The sequence below is a fragment of the Chelon labrosus genome, assembly GCF_963514085.1.
Source record: "Chelon labrosus genome assembly, chromosome: 5".
NCBI classification, from domain to species: Eukaryota; Metazoa; Chordata; class Actinopteri; order Mugiliformes; family Mugilidae; genus Chelon; species Chelon labrosus.
The window spans coordinates 16,334,055-16,351,274 of NC_140341.1; the positions used below are offsets into that span (position 1 = coordinate 16,334,055).

Here is a 17,220-nt window from a genome sequence, read left to right on the forward strand (position 1 = left end):
TTCAATTGTACAATGCTGTACATGGAAGCAGAACTACTAATGCTGGCGATTCATGTTGACTTTACCCATAGTTATAAATAGAATGTGTCGTAGGCTATATAAAGCACCTCCTTCTCAAGCAGCTGCAACATTATGGCCTAGACACCTAAAACTCTCTGCTTTTAATCAAGGTAAAAGGGCCTTTACTTGAATATAAAGTTCTGGCTCTTCTTCCACCAGTGCTGGGATGTCCGCTCCATACATAGCACCCATTTCCAGTTTCAGTTTTCACGATTAACACAGCAGGGAATTGCTCCTTGTCTCCAAATGTGAGGTGACAGTTTCATGCGTCCACTGGAGAAGCGCCACATGTTCGCGCGCACAGACACAGACACAGACACGCGCGCACACTAAAACTCCTGTTGTGCTGCCGTGGCTGCTCTCCGTTGAACCAGTGGATGTGGGCGGGGCTTTCCACACGATCCGGCCAATCGCGGTCACCCACGACCGGTTCGGGGGTTTCGTGGCGCTGCTCCGCTGTGGCCGTGAAAAGAGAGAAGCGATATGCGGGACTTGTGTCAACACACGGGACAGTCGAAAATTAAGGGGGACATCATTTAAAACGGCCTCAGCTGACGCGCGTGGGACACAGCGAGAGAAGACTTGTGAGACTGAAATTCAACCATGGTGTCAACTGAGCATGTAGCTCACAAAATACTGACTTACATCCCGTATGTCCTTGTTTTGATTGACATGAAATATGAAGGTAAGAAGCTGGCTAGCTGTACTTTACTCTTTAAGCAAACCGTAGTAACTTCTGTAGTTTCTTACCGTTGTCACAACTCGGACTTTGATCTAACTGACGTATCCAGGGGAAACGTTAGCTTGCTAAATCGCTAACGGTTCGTGCTAACGTTAAGCTAGCTGAACAGTTCGAAAGAGGCGAACTTTTATTAGTTTTACTTAATATCTAAAGCGAGTTAGCCACTTTGTTTGAGCCTACAGTCGGGTAAAAACTGAACGGAACTGCTTTGGTGACATTAGCTGGTCAACGTTTCCAGCTAACATAACTTGGGACAGACGTTTATTAGCTACTTGTCAGTCTCCTAATCGCTGGAGCCAGTTACCTGCTACTCGGTTGCTTGGTTACCGTTGAATAAGTTAACGTGAACTCTCTGTTGTACTGTCATGGGTTGTATTGTGCAGGAATATGTCAGTGCTGTGTGTGTTTTGCAGGAGTGAAATGTGGAAAAGATGGGAGTGTGGACAATCACATGGAGATGGGGAAGAAGCTGCTAGCTGCTGGTCAGCTAGCCGATGCCCTCTCTCATTTTCATGCTGCTGTAGGTGAGTAACATAAACAAGGGAAGAAAAAAAAACTGTTAACTGGGTGTTAACACCATAATGTGCAATTCAAAATAGGTTTGGTCATGTTTCCTTTGTCGTTCTCTCAGATGGGGATCCCAAGAACTACATGGCATACTACAGGAGAGCCACAGTGTTTCTGGCCATGGGAAAGTCAAAGTCTGCTCTGCCAGACCTGAGCAGAGTCATTGAACTCAAACCAGACTTCACATCCGTGAGTTGTAGTTTTTTATGGTTGGCGTAAAATCACATGGTGTCACAGATCGGCGAGCAGATTTGGTTGAATTGTGAGACGCAACTACACACAAATAACTGGAATAAGCTGCTGTGTGCGAGTACACCAAAAACACTAGGTGCACCAGTGAAATGCGTTCTCATATAACATTCCTGCGCTGAAACTGAAACCCTCATTGTGACTGTCATGCTGTTCAGTTTATGTCGAAACACCGTGAGAAAGGAGGTAATTTAACTGGTTTGTGGTGCCGTGAAATTGTATTGAATTAAACTCTAAAGTGTTTCTGTTTAGCTTAGCCTAATGACTAAAACAGGATGGTCAAAATAATAGAAACAACATGCACTGGTACAACGCAATGCAATTCTATTGCACTACAAACTGTGCCCTACCAGACAAAAACACAGTTGAATCAACAACTCTTCCAGTTAATTCAAACACATGCTGAATATGCATAACCTTTACGAGGCTAAGTTTTATTACAGAGCTGTTTGAATGCATTTGTTTTCACTCGTCTACCTAATGAACTAGGCAGGTCAGTGTGTATGCATGGCGTACAGTTTGTCTCAGCTGCACAACTGTTCCTCTCTGTCAACAGGCACGTCTGCAGAGAGGAAATCTCCTTCTAAAGCAGGGGAAGCTGGATGAAGCCGAGAGCGACTTCAAGAAGGTGGTAAGTATATTTCAGCAATCACAGATTTATACCCTTGTTGACGCTGGGAGCTGAGTTCACCAGGAGGTGTCAGTGTTGATCTGTGGTCTGGTGTTTCGGTGAAACTAAATAAGAAGTAAGAGAGCAAGGCCTTTATTTCATATGATTTTAAAATGAAGACAATCATTTAAGTTAACAGCTTAATTGTTTCATTATATCATAATAAAACTATATATTATTAAATTGTTAATTTCTTTTTATTAAATGTTCAATCTCGATCTATTTTATCATCGGGGAGGAAGGATGTTGCAAGTGTGTTTTGAGAGATTTCTGTCACTGAATGAAACTGTATCCTCTTTCGCAAACTGTGATCCAATAGAAACATACAAGAGAGGGCTATTTGTGTTTTCTATAGGACTGCAATTATACTGTAAGATTAATGAGAGGTTTAAAAAAAAATAAAAATGCAAGGAAATTAAAGCCATATACCAAAAAAGCTCCATAAGACCTTAGAGAACAACAAAACACACGCATCTATAAGCCATCTTATAAGATGTAGATGACAACTGAGGCATTCAGGCATCATTTTTAGGCGCTTCTTAAGGATTAGCACCGGAACTCGCTAATGCGTTTTCCATTAGAATTGCCGTTTTTACACTCTAGTTTTCCACCGCCCTCAGAAGACATAAACGCCCTTGTCGTATCTACAAATAGATCTTAGATGATGGGGACTGGATGCACGTCACATGGTGTCATTGCACTGAGAGCATGTGCCTGGCTCACGGCTCATAGATCTGTTTTGATCATGCGTTATTAAACACCCAGAAAATGGTAAACTTTAGATTTTATTCTGCCTAGATAGATGCCCCGTGATTAGGCCTGTATTCCTGTTTGGCAGCCTGTAATGGTGAAACTGCAGGTGGCTAATCTCCAAGAGGGTAATGTGCTATAGGACGCTAACGTGTTTAGAGCTTTTAAATACAGGTTAAGGACCCACTATTTGTGACTGTGTAAGGCACTAAAAAAAAGTCTTTAAGTAACTGAGATGTGGTCTCCTTCAAGAGGACAAGGAACCACTTTCCCTCTAGAGGCCAGTAGGCATCTGGACTTGTGCAGTTTTATGTGGCCAACATTTTACCGGTATAATGTCAAGGGATCCGGCCAGGGGTACACGCTGTCCTGCTGCTTCAGCAGTCCAACAACTTTGGTCTAGAGAGTAATGCATCACATTTATTCCCTAAGCTGAGCTAGCAGGAACCACTTTAAGGGTAGCCGGGTCTGTTCGTAAAGGACATGTCATTAGCTGAGATTGCTCTTGTGAATATGATGACCTCTATGATTAGGATGATTATAATGTAATGGGTTTAGGGGATAGCGAGCGCTGCTGTGATAGGTACTGCTTCCAGGAGGCAGAAGTTGGCACAGAAATCTCGTCACATATATAAGAGATCATATTGGAATACGCGCATATATCCGCACAGTATCACATTTCCTTTAGCTCGCCGAGATCCTGGACTACCAGCTGCTGTATATATCCTATTTCATATTATATTCAATCTTTTTCAAGCTTTCCCCCAGGTAGGCTGATTTAATGCAAACTGTAAGTACTTGCCTTGAATTTTCCCAGCTGAAGTCCAAACCCAGCGAGAAAGAAGAGAAGGAAGCCCACGGTCAGCTGACAAAGTCTGATGAAATTCAGCGGCTGGTGGCTCAGTCACGTAGCAGCTTCAGCAGGAAGGATTATTTGACAGCTGCCGCACTGCTTGACACGATCATTGAGGTAAGAGATATACATTGTCAGCAGTGCCTAATTTTCCTGCAAGGAATGACATTGTTCACGTTATCACCGCTGCACACTGCATTTGTATAATGGCTGTCCACCTGTTGCAGACTTGCATTTGGGATGTGTCCTCCCGCGAGATGAGGGCGGAGTGTTTCATTCAAATGGGGGAGATGGGGAAGGCCATCAGCGACCTCAAAGCTGCATCCAAGTTAAAGAGTGACAATACCCAGGCCTTCTACAAGCTCAGCACCATCTACTATAATCTTGGAGACCACGAGATGTCCCTCAAGTAAGATCCACAGACTCCTTTCTTTCAGAAAAGTCAAATTACTTTTCTAATTTGACTTTACCAATCTAAGTAAATATATATGACACTCTGCTTCTTATCACTCATTTCCAGAGTGTAGTTTTGTGACGTTTAGTTTTAGATACGAGGGGACAAAATGTGTAGGTCACGACGAAGACGTTTCTACCCTCCAAATTATAAAGACTTGCAGTAAGATGTATTGTTTGCTAGTGGAGTCTAGCCTTCCCTTTTTCTCTCTGTAGGTTTTTTGCTGCCTTTAAATGGCACCTATTAAAATAATACTTTTCCAGATATGAACACTACTAGTTAAAAATGTAATGCACAATAATATCTGGAGGAAAAGCACATTTGGAACAATGATCACAGGTAGACCGTTGACTCATAACACGATGTTTGTTTACAAGAATACAAACCACAGCTTCAGACGTGGCCACGGAGTCGAACTAAATAGCTTGCACTTAATGAAATGTGCTTTTATACTGCGGCTCTGCCTTGTGTTTTTCAAAGTGTTCTTGTTTTCGTCTATTTTCACGTTAGCCCCGGAGGCTAACGTGAAAACCCACCAGTAGAGAAGCATCATTTTCACCTTTACCGTCTCCCTCCTCTCCCTGTGGTCTGCAGCGAGGTGCGTGAGTGCCTGAAGCTGGATCCTGATCACAAGCAGTGTTACAGCCATTACAAGCAGGTCAAGAAGCTTAACAAACAGATCCAGTCTGCGGAGGAACTCATCCAAAAGCAGAGGTGTGTGTGTGTGTGTGTGTGTGTACATGTATGGCTGTCTGTGTGAAGACTGTGTTGAGATTTAAACCCTGGGAAAGTGAGTCCTTGCTCACTGAACCACCTTCAGAGGGCTTTGTGAGAGTTAAGACTAAGGGTTGGGGTTGAGCTCAGGCAGTTGGCTGTTAGGGAAAGGTATCTTCACAAAGATAGAAGTACAAACGTGTGTATGTGTTCAGGCAATTTTATATCCCCATAGATGTAAAATAATATCTACCAGGGGTTACATCAGCGGAAGAAGGACCGTGGTCTTATCCTCAAGGCCTCCCACTTCCTGGATTTACAAATAGGCACGCCAGCCTTAGTGTGAATGCATGTCACATCGTATTTGACATACATAAGGTGTCATATTCACAGGACTGAAGGGAGAAAATAAAAGAGTGGCGTGATGTCGGTGGGTGCACTGATCCACGTCTCATTCCGCTCTTTCATTATCACTGATACCCCGTCCTCCTTCCTGCTCTTTTAGCTACGAAGAAGCTGTGAGCAAATACGAGGCGGTGATGAAGACCGAGCCCAACGTGCACCACTTCTCGCTGCTTGCCAAGGAGCGCATCTGCCACGCGCTAACACAGGTAAGACCCTTTACTGCTGCCACATTAAATCACGCTGAGCTTTTATTTAAAAAAAAATACATCTGACTGTTACGTTTCTGCGACCAGAGCCAGCAGGCGAGAAGAGCTATCTCGGTGTGCAGCGAAGTCCTCCAGTCCCAGCCGGAAAACTTGAACGTGCTGAAGGACAGAGCGGAGGCCTACCTCCAAGAGGAAGAGTATGAGGAAGGTAAGTCTGTCGGATGATGATCTGAAACTTAGAATTGGAGAATCTCAAAATACAATCGATCAGCCTTCACTTGGAGCTCGTTCATCGCAGCTGAGAAAGTCTTTTTGTGGAAAACGGAGTAATTTAGAAACTAGATGTACTGCTGTATCTCACATATTTTTTTAAGTAGCTCTGCTGTTTGCTTTAACCTTTCTCATTTTGCCTGTTTTACTGGGATATATAAGATTTACGCAGCAGTCTTAATCATTAGTTTTAAAACTTTCCCCGATTCAGTCCAGCCAGCGTAACAGAGTCTGAACTTAGTGGTGAATTTATACCAAGTGGTATTTTTAATCATTTTCTCTCTTTTATATTTATAAATGTTTTGGGGAAAACCATTTGTCTCGGCTCTTAATATAATTCTGTTCAACCTCACTGCAAACTATAACGTCATTAATAAAAATAAAGATAAATGACTACATTAAAAAAAAAAAAGAACATAATTAAGTTTATGTAGAATTTAATGTAGGGTTGTTTTCTTTTATTAGATTAAATTTTCAAGTGGTTTTCTAATAAAACAGTCTCCGAGTCGTTCACTTGCCCGAACCTTTAACTATTAACTTGGTGTCATGGCAGGAGTCAAACACTAGGGGTCCTTGTAGCACTTCACCAGAATAAATACAGAAATAAAAGTTGTGATTTTGATCTCCAAGAAATATATTTATTTTTTTATTTTTTTAGGAAGAGAGGTGCTTAAATCCAATTCAGTTCTGCCTTTTCTGTTCAGTGTGGTTATTAATTTAAATAAGCATGGCTTAATTTGATTAAAGCATAAAAACTAGCACATCTTAAACCAAAATAAGAGCGCGCGTGATGGCACATATCTCGTATAGTATCATTAGAATTAGACAAGGAGCAGAGTGTGTTAGAGGTAAATATAGCCCGGCGAGATGCTGGCTGAGCAAGTATGCAGAATTTGTTGTTTCTTCAAATATGAAACCATTCATTCTTCGATGGCTGTGCCAAAACTTACACACACACATATATGTACGTGCTATCTTCTCAAAGCCTTTGCTGGCAGAGGGGTGGGGGGTGGGGATTAGGCTGAAACAACGATCTCCACTATCTGTTGTCAAATTGCAGAAATGATGGCAGATGGTGAAATCCCCAGGAATAGTCTGTCTCCCACTCATCACTGTACCTGTCACCTGGTGTTCTGCTACCACGGTGCAAACAGCCAATGGATATTTTTGTCCAAATCCCTGCCTACATTTTATGTTTATCTGTCAATTAAGTTTGAAATATAATGTAAACCATCCCACCCGTGCTGGCGCGTTTGTGCACAGATTACCGATGCAGGATCCAAAACCGCGGCTTCTAAAGAAACGGTTTCACTCCAGCTGCTCGGCGTATTACAATTTGAAACTTATCAGTAGCGGGTTACAAAAAAATAAATAAAAAATACCGCAAAGCACGCCTGTGAAGTCTGAACCACCGTTTACTACTGCGAAATTTAAATAATACTAGAAGAAGCGTCATGCAGAGGGAGTCGTGAACAAAATAAGAAAAAAACACTTTCTCTACACACTGGCTTTAAGAAAAGAAAGGCGTACATGATGACTGTCAATATTATGAGAACAAGGAGCGTCTGAGTTTCCCAATATTCATGAAACTATGAACCATTTCATGTAAATGAGTCAGGCTCTGTGTGTCCTAGTAATTTGCATTGCACTCACAATAAAGTAATGACAAACTAAAGTCCTATACACAAGAGCAGAGATTTCTGCTGCTTTCCAAAGCTTTAACTTCTGATTGTTATTAAGAGCTAGGAGGACGGACTCGTAGAGCGTAGGTCAGCTGTTGTGGATGAAAATTCTGTTAAATGTTTGTTCTGGAGAAATTTGAACCACTGACGATGACGATTAATTGCAGGAATTACAAGTTCTGCTGCTGTAATGAAAGTGAAACAGACACAGAAAACTTGAATTAAATTGGTTTGTTTGTTGACAAAATGGAGAACACGGAGGAGCTGGTGTAACATGTAAAATGTGGTTGATGTGCTGCTGGATTGCCAGTGACACTTCTATTTTATTTATTTATTTATTTATTTTTTCACAAAAATACGAAGTTAAGAAGCTTCAGAAAAAGAAGCCACATCACTAGGACGGCAACAAGTCATCAAACGCAGACCCAATGTCAAATGTATTTGTTTTTTCAAGACGCATCAAATTGAAGTTTAAGAACTACTGGCAGGAGGAAGACAGGAAATAAGTCTCCATACCAGCAGGTGGCAGTAGTCTGCATTCGTTGACCAAAAGGGGAAATGGGAAGTGCGCTACAGATCTGGCCTCTCATAAATCACGCTGTTCACTCTAGATGATCATGTCGTTATAACAAAAAAAAATATTTGCGTATTTGAATATTTAGATTAAATAAATATGTAAAACGTGACAGTTAATCTCTTCCTGATCTCGTGCACTGGCTTACTGAACTGAACAGCCAATCAGAGCTCTGCCCTCTCACCGACACGTTCTGCGGTAGATTGAACTTGCTGAATCATCTGAAAATCCAGCAAGAGGGTCCGACTGGTGCTAACTCTGGCCACAGAGGCTCTTTGACAATCCGACGCCGTCAGCTTGGTGTGTCACATATATAAATGTCAACACGCATAAAGAAAATAGCAGCTGTAGGGAAAAAGAAAAGGAAGAAAAGCTTCACGCTAATTATTTTTCAGTCCAGATCAGAAGAAAAGGAACAATCTGATACACTAGCAGAATATTTTTTACAATGATTAACTCATATCTAACCTCTTATTAGTTGCGTATGAAAAAAAAAAAAAACATAATAAACACCAGTATCAGTCCAGACAGGTCGTCCCCAGTAGTGATAACATTCCTCACTAAGATGCCATCAGCTCTGCCGCTGCGGTTACACGCTGGCCGAGCCCGGTCTGTGTATGCTGTCATTAACATGGCATGAACACACCGGCAGGTGGGGACGGCAGACGTCGTGTGGGCTTTTAAACTGTCAGAAGACATGGGTGTTAAATTCACCTCAGTGCACCTCACAGGGTAAACAAGCCTCAAAGCACCCAAACAGCCTGGAGCTGCTGCTGCTGCTGCTGCTGCTGCTGCCGCCGCCGTATGATCTGAAGGTGATGGGAATCACTAAATAAGTGGTTTACCACAGGAGCAAAGCTTCAGATCGGGAATCTTCACAGATAAAATTAGGACGCCAGTGAAGGAAAATTATGTAGGTTGTAATTTTTGTTGTGGTGACGGAGATGTGAAAACATCAATAGGAAACAAATTCTGTCTTTAATGGGGATGCTGATTTTTCATGTGTGAATTTTAAACATCACATCCTGTACTTTACTACGAATTATGTTTCCTACAGTCTCATAGGCGGTTTAGGCTTCTGCGTCAATTTGATGGTATATCTACGAGCTTATCTAGTGCCGTAGCTCATGTGCATCTCCCCAGAAATCTAACAATGCGCCTCAGCGTCGTAGAACATAAGAGCTGTGAATGGTCCACTTGGTAGTAGCCTGATTCCGCTTTAGTTTTTCCGGCTGCTTCTCCATCTCTGCGATTTTTGAATTGATTGTTTTGGATCAATTAAGACAGAACACATCGAGGAAAGGTTTACTGATGAGGTTCGGGGATACAAACATTTGTTTGACGCAGTCAGCGAAAGTTGATTGACACAGCATGGACTAGTGTTTGGGTGGCGTATTTACAGAGCGAGCCAGACTGACAAGTGCACAAGTATAAATGACTTACACCAGCGTCGGCTACGTGTGTAGGGTACGGGGTCAACGTCCTGCAGGACCTTAAAATGAGCCTTCAGAAAGCCCCCAACAGTGGATTCAAATTCCATACTCCTTTTCTAGTACAGTTATTTATCTTTAGAGTCATGTGACGTTTCAGACATAGTAGCCTAATTCTAGTTTTAGCTAAGCATGCAGCATTGGTGATCACATATAAATTTTAAACGCTGCACCCTTCGTGACAACGAAGCGGCCCACCACAAAAGCACAAACTCTTTGAGCAGGCAGCTCAACACAAGGCCTCCAACCTCAAAACAACAAGACAACAAGGTTGTCTGATTTTCCGTCGGTGCTCAGTGTCCTCCTCTCTTGTGTCCCAGACAAGAACTCAACAAAGACTCTCTCCAGCAGATGCCAAACAACCTTTTACAGACGATTTCCATTTACATTCAGCACAAAGTTTGTACTTAACTGAAGGTTTCAGAATAAACCAAAAATATATTAAATAGTAATAAATTCAATGGATATGTTTACAGCCTTAACTTTGCTCGTGTGTTTTAATTTGCCAAATGCAAAACTAATAGCTGCTAAACATCAGCATGTTGCGACTTTGTTATCATCCAGTTGCGGCCACTGTGCAGTGGAATTGCACATGAAGGTTAATTCAAATAAAGCAGCATAAAGTAAGCCTTTTTTCCTGAATGTATCTCCACCTTGGTGCTGAAAATAGACGCCTTGGAACCAAAACTCCTTTCAGGCACGGAGTCGTTTTACCATCTTCGCTGCCACTAGAATGAACTTAAACTATAACCATTTTAATTAATCACTTCCCAGGCGGCGTATGCATTTAAATCAGCGCCTTCATGCCACTCTGCTCCGTCCAGGCTGTAATACAATTTCCCAGAGAAGCCCATTTCCATTTGCAGGGCTGCCGTCGTCATGCATCACTGTGATTGGCAGAGTGATGAGACCAGCGACGTGACCAGCGGAGAGCCGGGTTTATTAATCAGACCCCGCTGCACTTATGCGATGGTCAGGACGGAGCCCTGAGGCTTTCACACAGCAGCAGATCTCCTGCATCGAGGTCACTTAAGACAAAACAAGAAATCAGGCTTTGATTGAGTCGTCAGAATATTTCAGCGTTAAGTCGAAGTCATTATCTCGATGCCGGCATCCAGAATCATTTGCATAATAATCCAAACTCGGCCTCAAACTTCGGCAAACACTTCCTTATTTATTTCTTTCTTCCCCCCCCCCCCCCCCCCCCCCCAATGACTGATCGCATTAGTGAAGATGGAGGGCGGTGGAGACTCGGGAAGCTGGAAACAGACCTTTCCCACAACAATGCCGGTGTCACAGCGGCTAAATTGAGGCTATTACGGCACAGATTGAAAAATAATGCAATTATTGTTAGCGGATTGCTCGGTTTTATCATCCGAGTGGAGGCTTTGATGCATAACATGACCCTGTGACAAAGAAGGGCTCGGTGCCTTGCTCTGAGACACTTGCTCGTCACAACGGGGTCTTTAAAAACCTTAAGTGCCGCTACTTTCGCTACTGTACTTCACTTCCCATTATCAGCTTTCAGCCATTAAGCAATACCGACTCTGTCCTGCTTTCTTGTTTTCCAGCTATTAAGGACTACGAGACTGCTGCGAAACACAGCGAGAACGACCGGCAGATCAAAGAAGGCCTGGAAAGAGCACAGCGACTCCTCAAACAGTCTCAGAAGAGGGATTATTATAAGATCTTGGGAGTGAAGAGGTGAGGACTGATCACCGGATTTTTAGAAAGGCAGCAAATTTCCTACATTGTCTGAGAGAAATTGGGGAGAACTGGGATATTTTATTATTGGGTTGCTCTTAAAGTGCATCTCTTTTAAGCATTTCTGAGTTAAAAATCACTTCTGATAATGTATTTACGACACGAGCAGCAGACTTCTTAACCCCGACGCTTAAACAAGTATTTGTAGTTTCCGGCTTATGTCGAAATAAGGAGAAAGCAGCTGTTCTTATCTCCAACGAATGCGCTGATGGTGCTCTCCCCATGGTCACAGAACTGCCCAGAAAAAGGAGATTATCAAAGCCTACAGGAAGCTGGCACAACAGTGGCACCCGGACAACTTCCAAGATCCAGAGGAAAAGAAGAAGGCGGAGAAGAAGTTCATCGACATCGCTCAGGCTAAAGAGGTTCTCACTGATCCAGGTGAAGTGTGTGTGTGTGTGTGTGTGTGTGTGTGTTCTGTGGAAAGGGCTTCGCAGTAAATGTTGTGTTCTGAGGAGCTGCTGTACGCGGCTCGCTGCTTATTCTCTTCAAGTCAGAATTATTTTGTCGCCTATTATTTCAGAACCAATTTTCCTAGTTATGACTTTACTGTTAAAGACGGGCCAGGCAGAACAGGTTGTACGTTTTATAATCCCCACACTTCTCGTCTTAACCTAATTGGTTTCAGCTACTGTTGAAACGGTCTCCCTAAACCATCCTATTTCTGCTTTTTTTTTTAATATGATATCCATAATAACATAAAGAAAACTAAGACAAATCAGCCCGACATAGCTAGACTCAAAAAATCCCTCTGCATGTTAACTGGATAGTTCTACAACCAACCAACTCAAAGGCTCTCAGATGACGTGTTTCACGACATCACCGACTGCGTTTACATGGTCTTTAGTATCCCGATTTTGATCGGGTTTTTGAAGTATCCCGTTTTTGTGTTTGTCCATGTAAACACCATACACCGATTTCAAGAAACCCGGCTTTGCTACCTGGAGTACTCCGATAGAAGCCGGGATACTGCAGCATGTATACGCCTTATCCCGATCTCTGACGGCTGCCCACTGTCTGCGCAGGCGCGAGTGACGCCAAGTGACGCACTAGCTGTACAAACAACATGGCGGCAACGAGAACTTCTCACTTTTGCAGCGACGAAGAGACAGAATTTTCCCTTAAAGTAATGAAAGAACTGAACATAACGACGTGTTTAGACGGCAGAAAACACCGACATACTGATGTATTCAAATCTGTTGCGGAAAAGCTACGTGACGCTGGTTTTCCACCTCGCTCCGTTGAACAAGTTAGTGTTCAACGTTGGAAAACATTGAAAAAGACGTAAAACACGCATGCGCAGATAGGATGCACGGATCGGAAAACGGGATACTGTTATTTATCATGTATACGGGGATATGAATAACCGGGTTTCTCTGTGTTCCATGTAAACACCATATCCCGGATATGCTCAAAGCCGGGATAAGCCTCAAAATCGGGATACTAAAGACCATGTAAACGCAGTCAATGTTACTCTTCAAGTTCCGACTGACTTCCAGGCTAAATATAAATGAAAGTTCCTTGTGAAGTTGTTCTTCACCCACATTAATCTGGATATTTATTATTATTTTTTTCTCCTAGAGATGAGAACCAAGTTTGACCACGGAGAAGACCCCTTAGACCCAGAGAGCCAGCAGGGCCACCATCATCACAACTTCCACGGAGGGTTCCACGGCTTCCAGGGCTTCAACCGTTCGGCTCTGGGCCCTTTAACTTTAAGTTCAACTTCAACTGAGGAGGCTTATTCTCCAGCACACCTGGAGTGGAGTTTTTCTACTTTCCTCCCTATTTAAGAGGGAGATCAGTTCACAAAACAAAAATCCGACTTTAATTCAGTGACTTTAACTAAAGATGCATCCTTGTTGTTGAATAAAACAACTTTGAATTCCGACTGGGGAAAATCTGTTGCTATGCTAACAAATACCTGCCTTGTGTGAAGCAGCTTTTATCTGTCAAATGTTAAGTTGTTCATTCCGACACTCTTTCCTTGTATTGAACACTCTGCAAGTCACGTCCATTCGTAAGATTCAGTTTGTACAGAGGTACATTACTATTTTTGTATGAATGGAGTTTTTTTTTTTTTTTTTAAGTGTAAATAAAGAGTTATTTATGTACATTAAATTAAACGGGGAGTTTTAATGTATAGATGTGTGAAATTGTTTATGGTGAAAAACGAATGACAATCCCTTTAAATGCTTCAGAGCCTGTAATCAATCACCCAATGACTTTTTTTTTTTTGTTATGACAGTTTTGTAGCAAAGATTTATTTTTCCCACCAAATGGTAATATAAACATTTCTATTTGACATGACACAGTGAAAGATGGGTGCCCTGAGAGCAGCCTCCCAGCAGCACCCATGTTTTGTTTTTTTTTTCTTTTTAATTGACTTTTAAGACAGAATAAAACTACTGTTCAGTTGAGCAGCAACGCCATCTTATTCCTGAGACAAAAACACCGGTTCATTGAGGAATTAATTCAAACGGAAAAATGAAGCTGAATGCAAATACAATAAAATGTAAACATAATAAATAAAAATCATATATACCATCCATAAACCATGAACGGCGCAACTGAGGATTTTTAATCCGTGGTAGTAAAGTGTAGCCCGGCCTGCTGACTGGCTCTCATAGTAACACCTTGGAAGAACAGATGACCATTTGTCAAGCCCCGCCCCTTAGGTATGGCTGTTTGACCTGTTAAGCTTTCTGAATGTACACAGATGCACAATTTTATTCAAAAACATTCTTGACCATTGAATGATAAAGATCTTTGACACGTTCCAAGTCGTGGCCGTTGACGTGTTTTAAATAAAACCTTTTTAATTTATCCGTGATCCGTGATGTCACTAGTTTGTGCCATTTCCTGCGACTTGGAACTTGATCTAAGATCCTAAAGAATGTCCTAATTTCTAAGATGGACGGATGAACACGTGTATCCTTATGAACTGGATTAGGCTGCATAAATTGTCATGGACGACGGTATCCTCATTCAGCAGAAATTTATAAAATCCAGCTTCAGGCTCTAACAAATGGACGGACAGATTATGCAGCTGTGCCACAGGCCATGTTTAAATGACATCACTTTAAAGTGGAAGCTCCGGAGCAACAACAACAATGTGTGGTTTTGTTAAATGCCTGTTGCCTGGGCTGCTACGCCGCTTCCTCGCTTCCTCGCCTCCTCCACTTGCATCTCAAGTTTCGGGACAAGGAGGCGAGGAAAGGAATATGGGACGAAAGAGTGAGAAAAAGAGAAGAAGAGCAACTTGGAAAACTAATAAAAACACCTTTACTGGCCCACTACCAATTTAGCAGACTGTGAAATAAAGAGTTTGTGTATTGCACGGTAAAGTAATTTAGATTATTGTAACAAAATGTCCAAATTATGTAAAGAAGGTAACGAGCAAAGCTATGACCCCTACCTTTAGTGACTTAATGACTTAGTTAGCTGAGAGTGCTAATGTTAAAGTGGAAATCTAAATGATTTTTATTTAGTCACTATCTACTTCTCAGTGGCCCACAGATTAAGGTATTACAGTATTTATCTATTTGCATTATGGCGAACTGAGTGTACCTTTGTGCTCAGACTGGACAATCATCATTTAGCGGCGGGGTTCAGCAAATGGTCAACTGTCTTATGTGCCTTACAGCTGATCTGGATGTAACAATTTCGAAGCGTTTTGTGAAAATTAAAAAATAAAAAAGTAAATTGTCAGTCACAACTTTGGTTTGGCATTTCAGTCAGAGGCATCGAACTCTTCATGTCGTTTCTAACGTCAAATTAAGAACCTAAACGTGTCAGCATTTTGATAGAGTTCTTAGAAATGTGCCGTCTCCTTTGCATTACATTATCAGTGCAACATATGCCAACTACTCATCCTAATAGAGTGCTTTGACCGATCTCTCGTTTTTTTTTTTTTTTTATTATTATTCTCTTTTGGTGTTTACTTCATTTTCCAGTAACTTTATACTGTACTTACCAAGATCAGGCTCTAGAGCTCAAAGCACACCACGAGTTCACAGTCGGCCGTTAACAATTACATCACGTGCTGATTTTTGTTAAGATCTGAAAATATCACATCCTCCGCCGGCTGGGGATGTAACACTCCACGGCTATGTTTAGATGGAATCGTCTGTCTTCAAGCTTCACAGGTGGCCCGCGCACAAAAGGTGCTGCCTCCTTCCTCTTCAGCGTGGTGCTGGCAGACACTAAAGTTCATCTCGCCGGTTGTCTGCTGTGCGGGGGGGGGAGGGAGGAGGGAGGGAGGAGGGGGGGGTGTTGGAAAGAATGATGAATACGAGCACGGCGGTAAGACAGAAAGCAATTTGGCCAAAACAAAAGGTTAATCATGCAGAAGAACAGATGCTGTTCCCTAAAACATTGCAGACGGAGAATAAATTGTTTTTTCTTTGTTAACCTTTTTCATGTTGTGAGGGGGCCTGTTTTTTTCGCGGCGTCGTTTCTTCCTGCTCCTGGACCCGTCTCAGCAGCTGTTTTATCTCATTGTCATATTCGACCCACTCGGGCACGATCCTCGCCGCGGCCGTTAGCTTGGGCTCCTTGGTCTTCGGGTTGTTGCACTGCAGGAGAAAAAAACAGACGAAACGCATCACTCGCGCCACCAGTGACACTTTCTCCTAACAAGTCTGATCATCATTCCCAGCACTGTCTGTGATGGGCATCTGAACCTAATTTGATTTCCAATTCTGTTAAAAGGACATTAGGCCATGTCTTGTGTCTGAATTACCAAGTGGTGACCTATACCACAATGAGACAATACTTCCTATTGCAGTCCACTGGAGCCCGTCCAGTAATACTCTAAATTAGTTTAGGACACTAAAGGATTGCTCCTCAGTTGTCTCCTAAATGCCAAGTGCCTCGTGGACATTAAAGGCTGGAAATATGCTCTTGTGTTTTACTCTACAGCAGCTGCAGTTCATTGTAACAACCAATAACACTAGAATAATGTTTTTTTTCCAATTATCAACACACAAACTGATTAACATTAATAAAACACAGGTGGTTTATGGATTCAAATATCTAAATAAAATGAATGCATTCATCTGATGCTGAATTATTTATCAGTTCACAGGTATTCCAATTAGCGTCCCGTGTTACTAATTACCATTACACAGTCAAGTCTAACCGCTCCGCGACTCACCAGGTCTATAGTCTTAGCTGTGACTTTGGAGGTGTCATCACACCACGTTTCACACCACAGCCACTCCTGAGGGAGAGACTTGATGGCCACCTGGTGAATCATGTTGTTAGGCAGGTCCTAAAAAATATCACAAAACAAAATATTTGTATTAATTCCATTACACCGCATATATTAAATAGTATATAACACAGTGGCGGGATGTCTGAGCTGTGTACCTGGTCCAGGTTAGACAGACTGTTTGGGTCTTGGCTCAGGGCTTGGTACTGGCCTCGTAATCTGTCCCCGGCTGCAATCTTACGGAACTTCTTTAAATCTACTACATACAGAGCGCTGGGTGAAATATGAGAAAAGAGAGAGGAGATGGAAAAAGCAGGTGTGAGTAAATCATTTCCCCAAAAATGAAAAGCTCATAGGAACGGCTTTATAAAAATAAAAAATAATAGCTCCTCGAAGATAAAAAAAAACCCCAGGCACATTCACTTAATTGTACCCAACATGGCATGTTAATAAACCCAAAGGTGGAGACTGTGTCGTTTCGCTTATCACTTATTAGATTTAATGTAACCCTCCCAGAGGATGTTCACTGCCTTATGTTTTCCCTGGTCTCGCCGA

The 17,220-nt window shown here is 42.2% G+C and overlaps 2 protein-coding genes across 3 annotated transcripts in view; one reads left to right on the plus strand and one right to left on the minus strand.

Moving 5' to 3' along the window:
* The first annotated feature begins 280 nt into the window (after positions 1-280).
* Positions 281-13,593, plus strand: dnajc3a (DnaJ (Hsp40) homolog, subfamily C, member 3a). Its single transcript, XM_084545495.1, is given in 13 exon segments — positions 281-745; positions 1,216-1,326; positions 1,434-1,558; positions 2,175-2,249; positions 3,856-4,008; positions 4,119-4,300; positions 4,940-5,059; positions 5,565-5,670; positions 5,758-5,878; positions 11,258-11,390; positions 11,683-11,831; positions 13,032-13,135; positions 13,141-13,593. Coding segments are annotated over 13 exon segments (1,506 nt in total). The 5' UTR covers positions 281-663; the 3' UTR covers positions 13,186-13,593.
* Positions 13,594-14,167: 574 nt separating this feature from the next.
* Positions 14,168-17,220, minus strand: part of uggt2 (UDP-glucose glycoprotein glucosyltransferase 2) — a 39,864-nt gene continuing 36,811 nt past the window's right edge. Inside the window, exons 37-40 of one of the 2 annotated variants that reach the window (XM_084545494.1) lie at positions 16,824-16,938; positions 16,609-16,725; positions 15,865-16,027; positions 14,168-15,678 (exon numbers count right to left, since the gene is read on the minus strand). In XM_084545494.1, the coding sequence (XP_084401620.1) occupies positions 15,656-15,678; positions 15,865-16,027; positions 16,609-16,725; positions 16,824-16,938 (418 nt within the window). In that variant the 3' untranslated portion in view covers positions 14,168-15,655. Of the gene's footprint in view, positions 15,682-15,864; positions 16,028-16,608; positions 16,726-16,823; positions 16,939-17,220 lie in introns of both variants that reach the window. The other variant, XM_084545493.1, reaches the window with a different exon arrangement.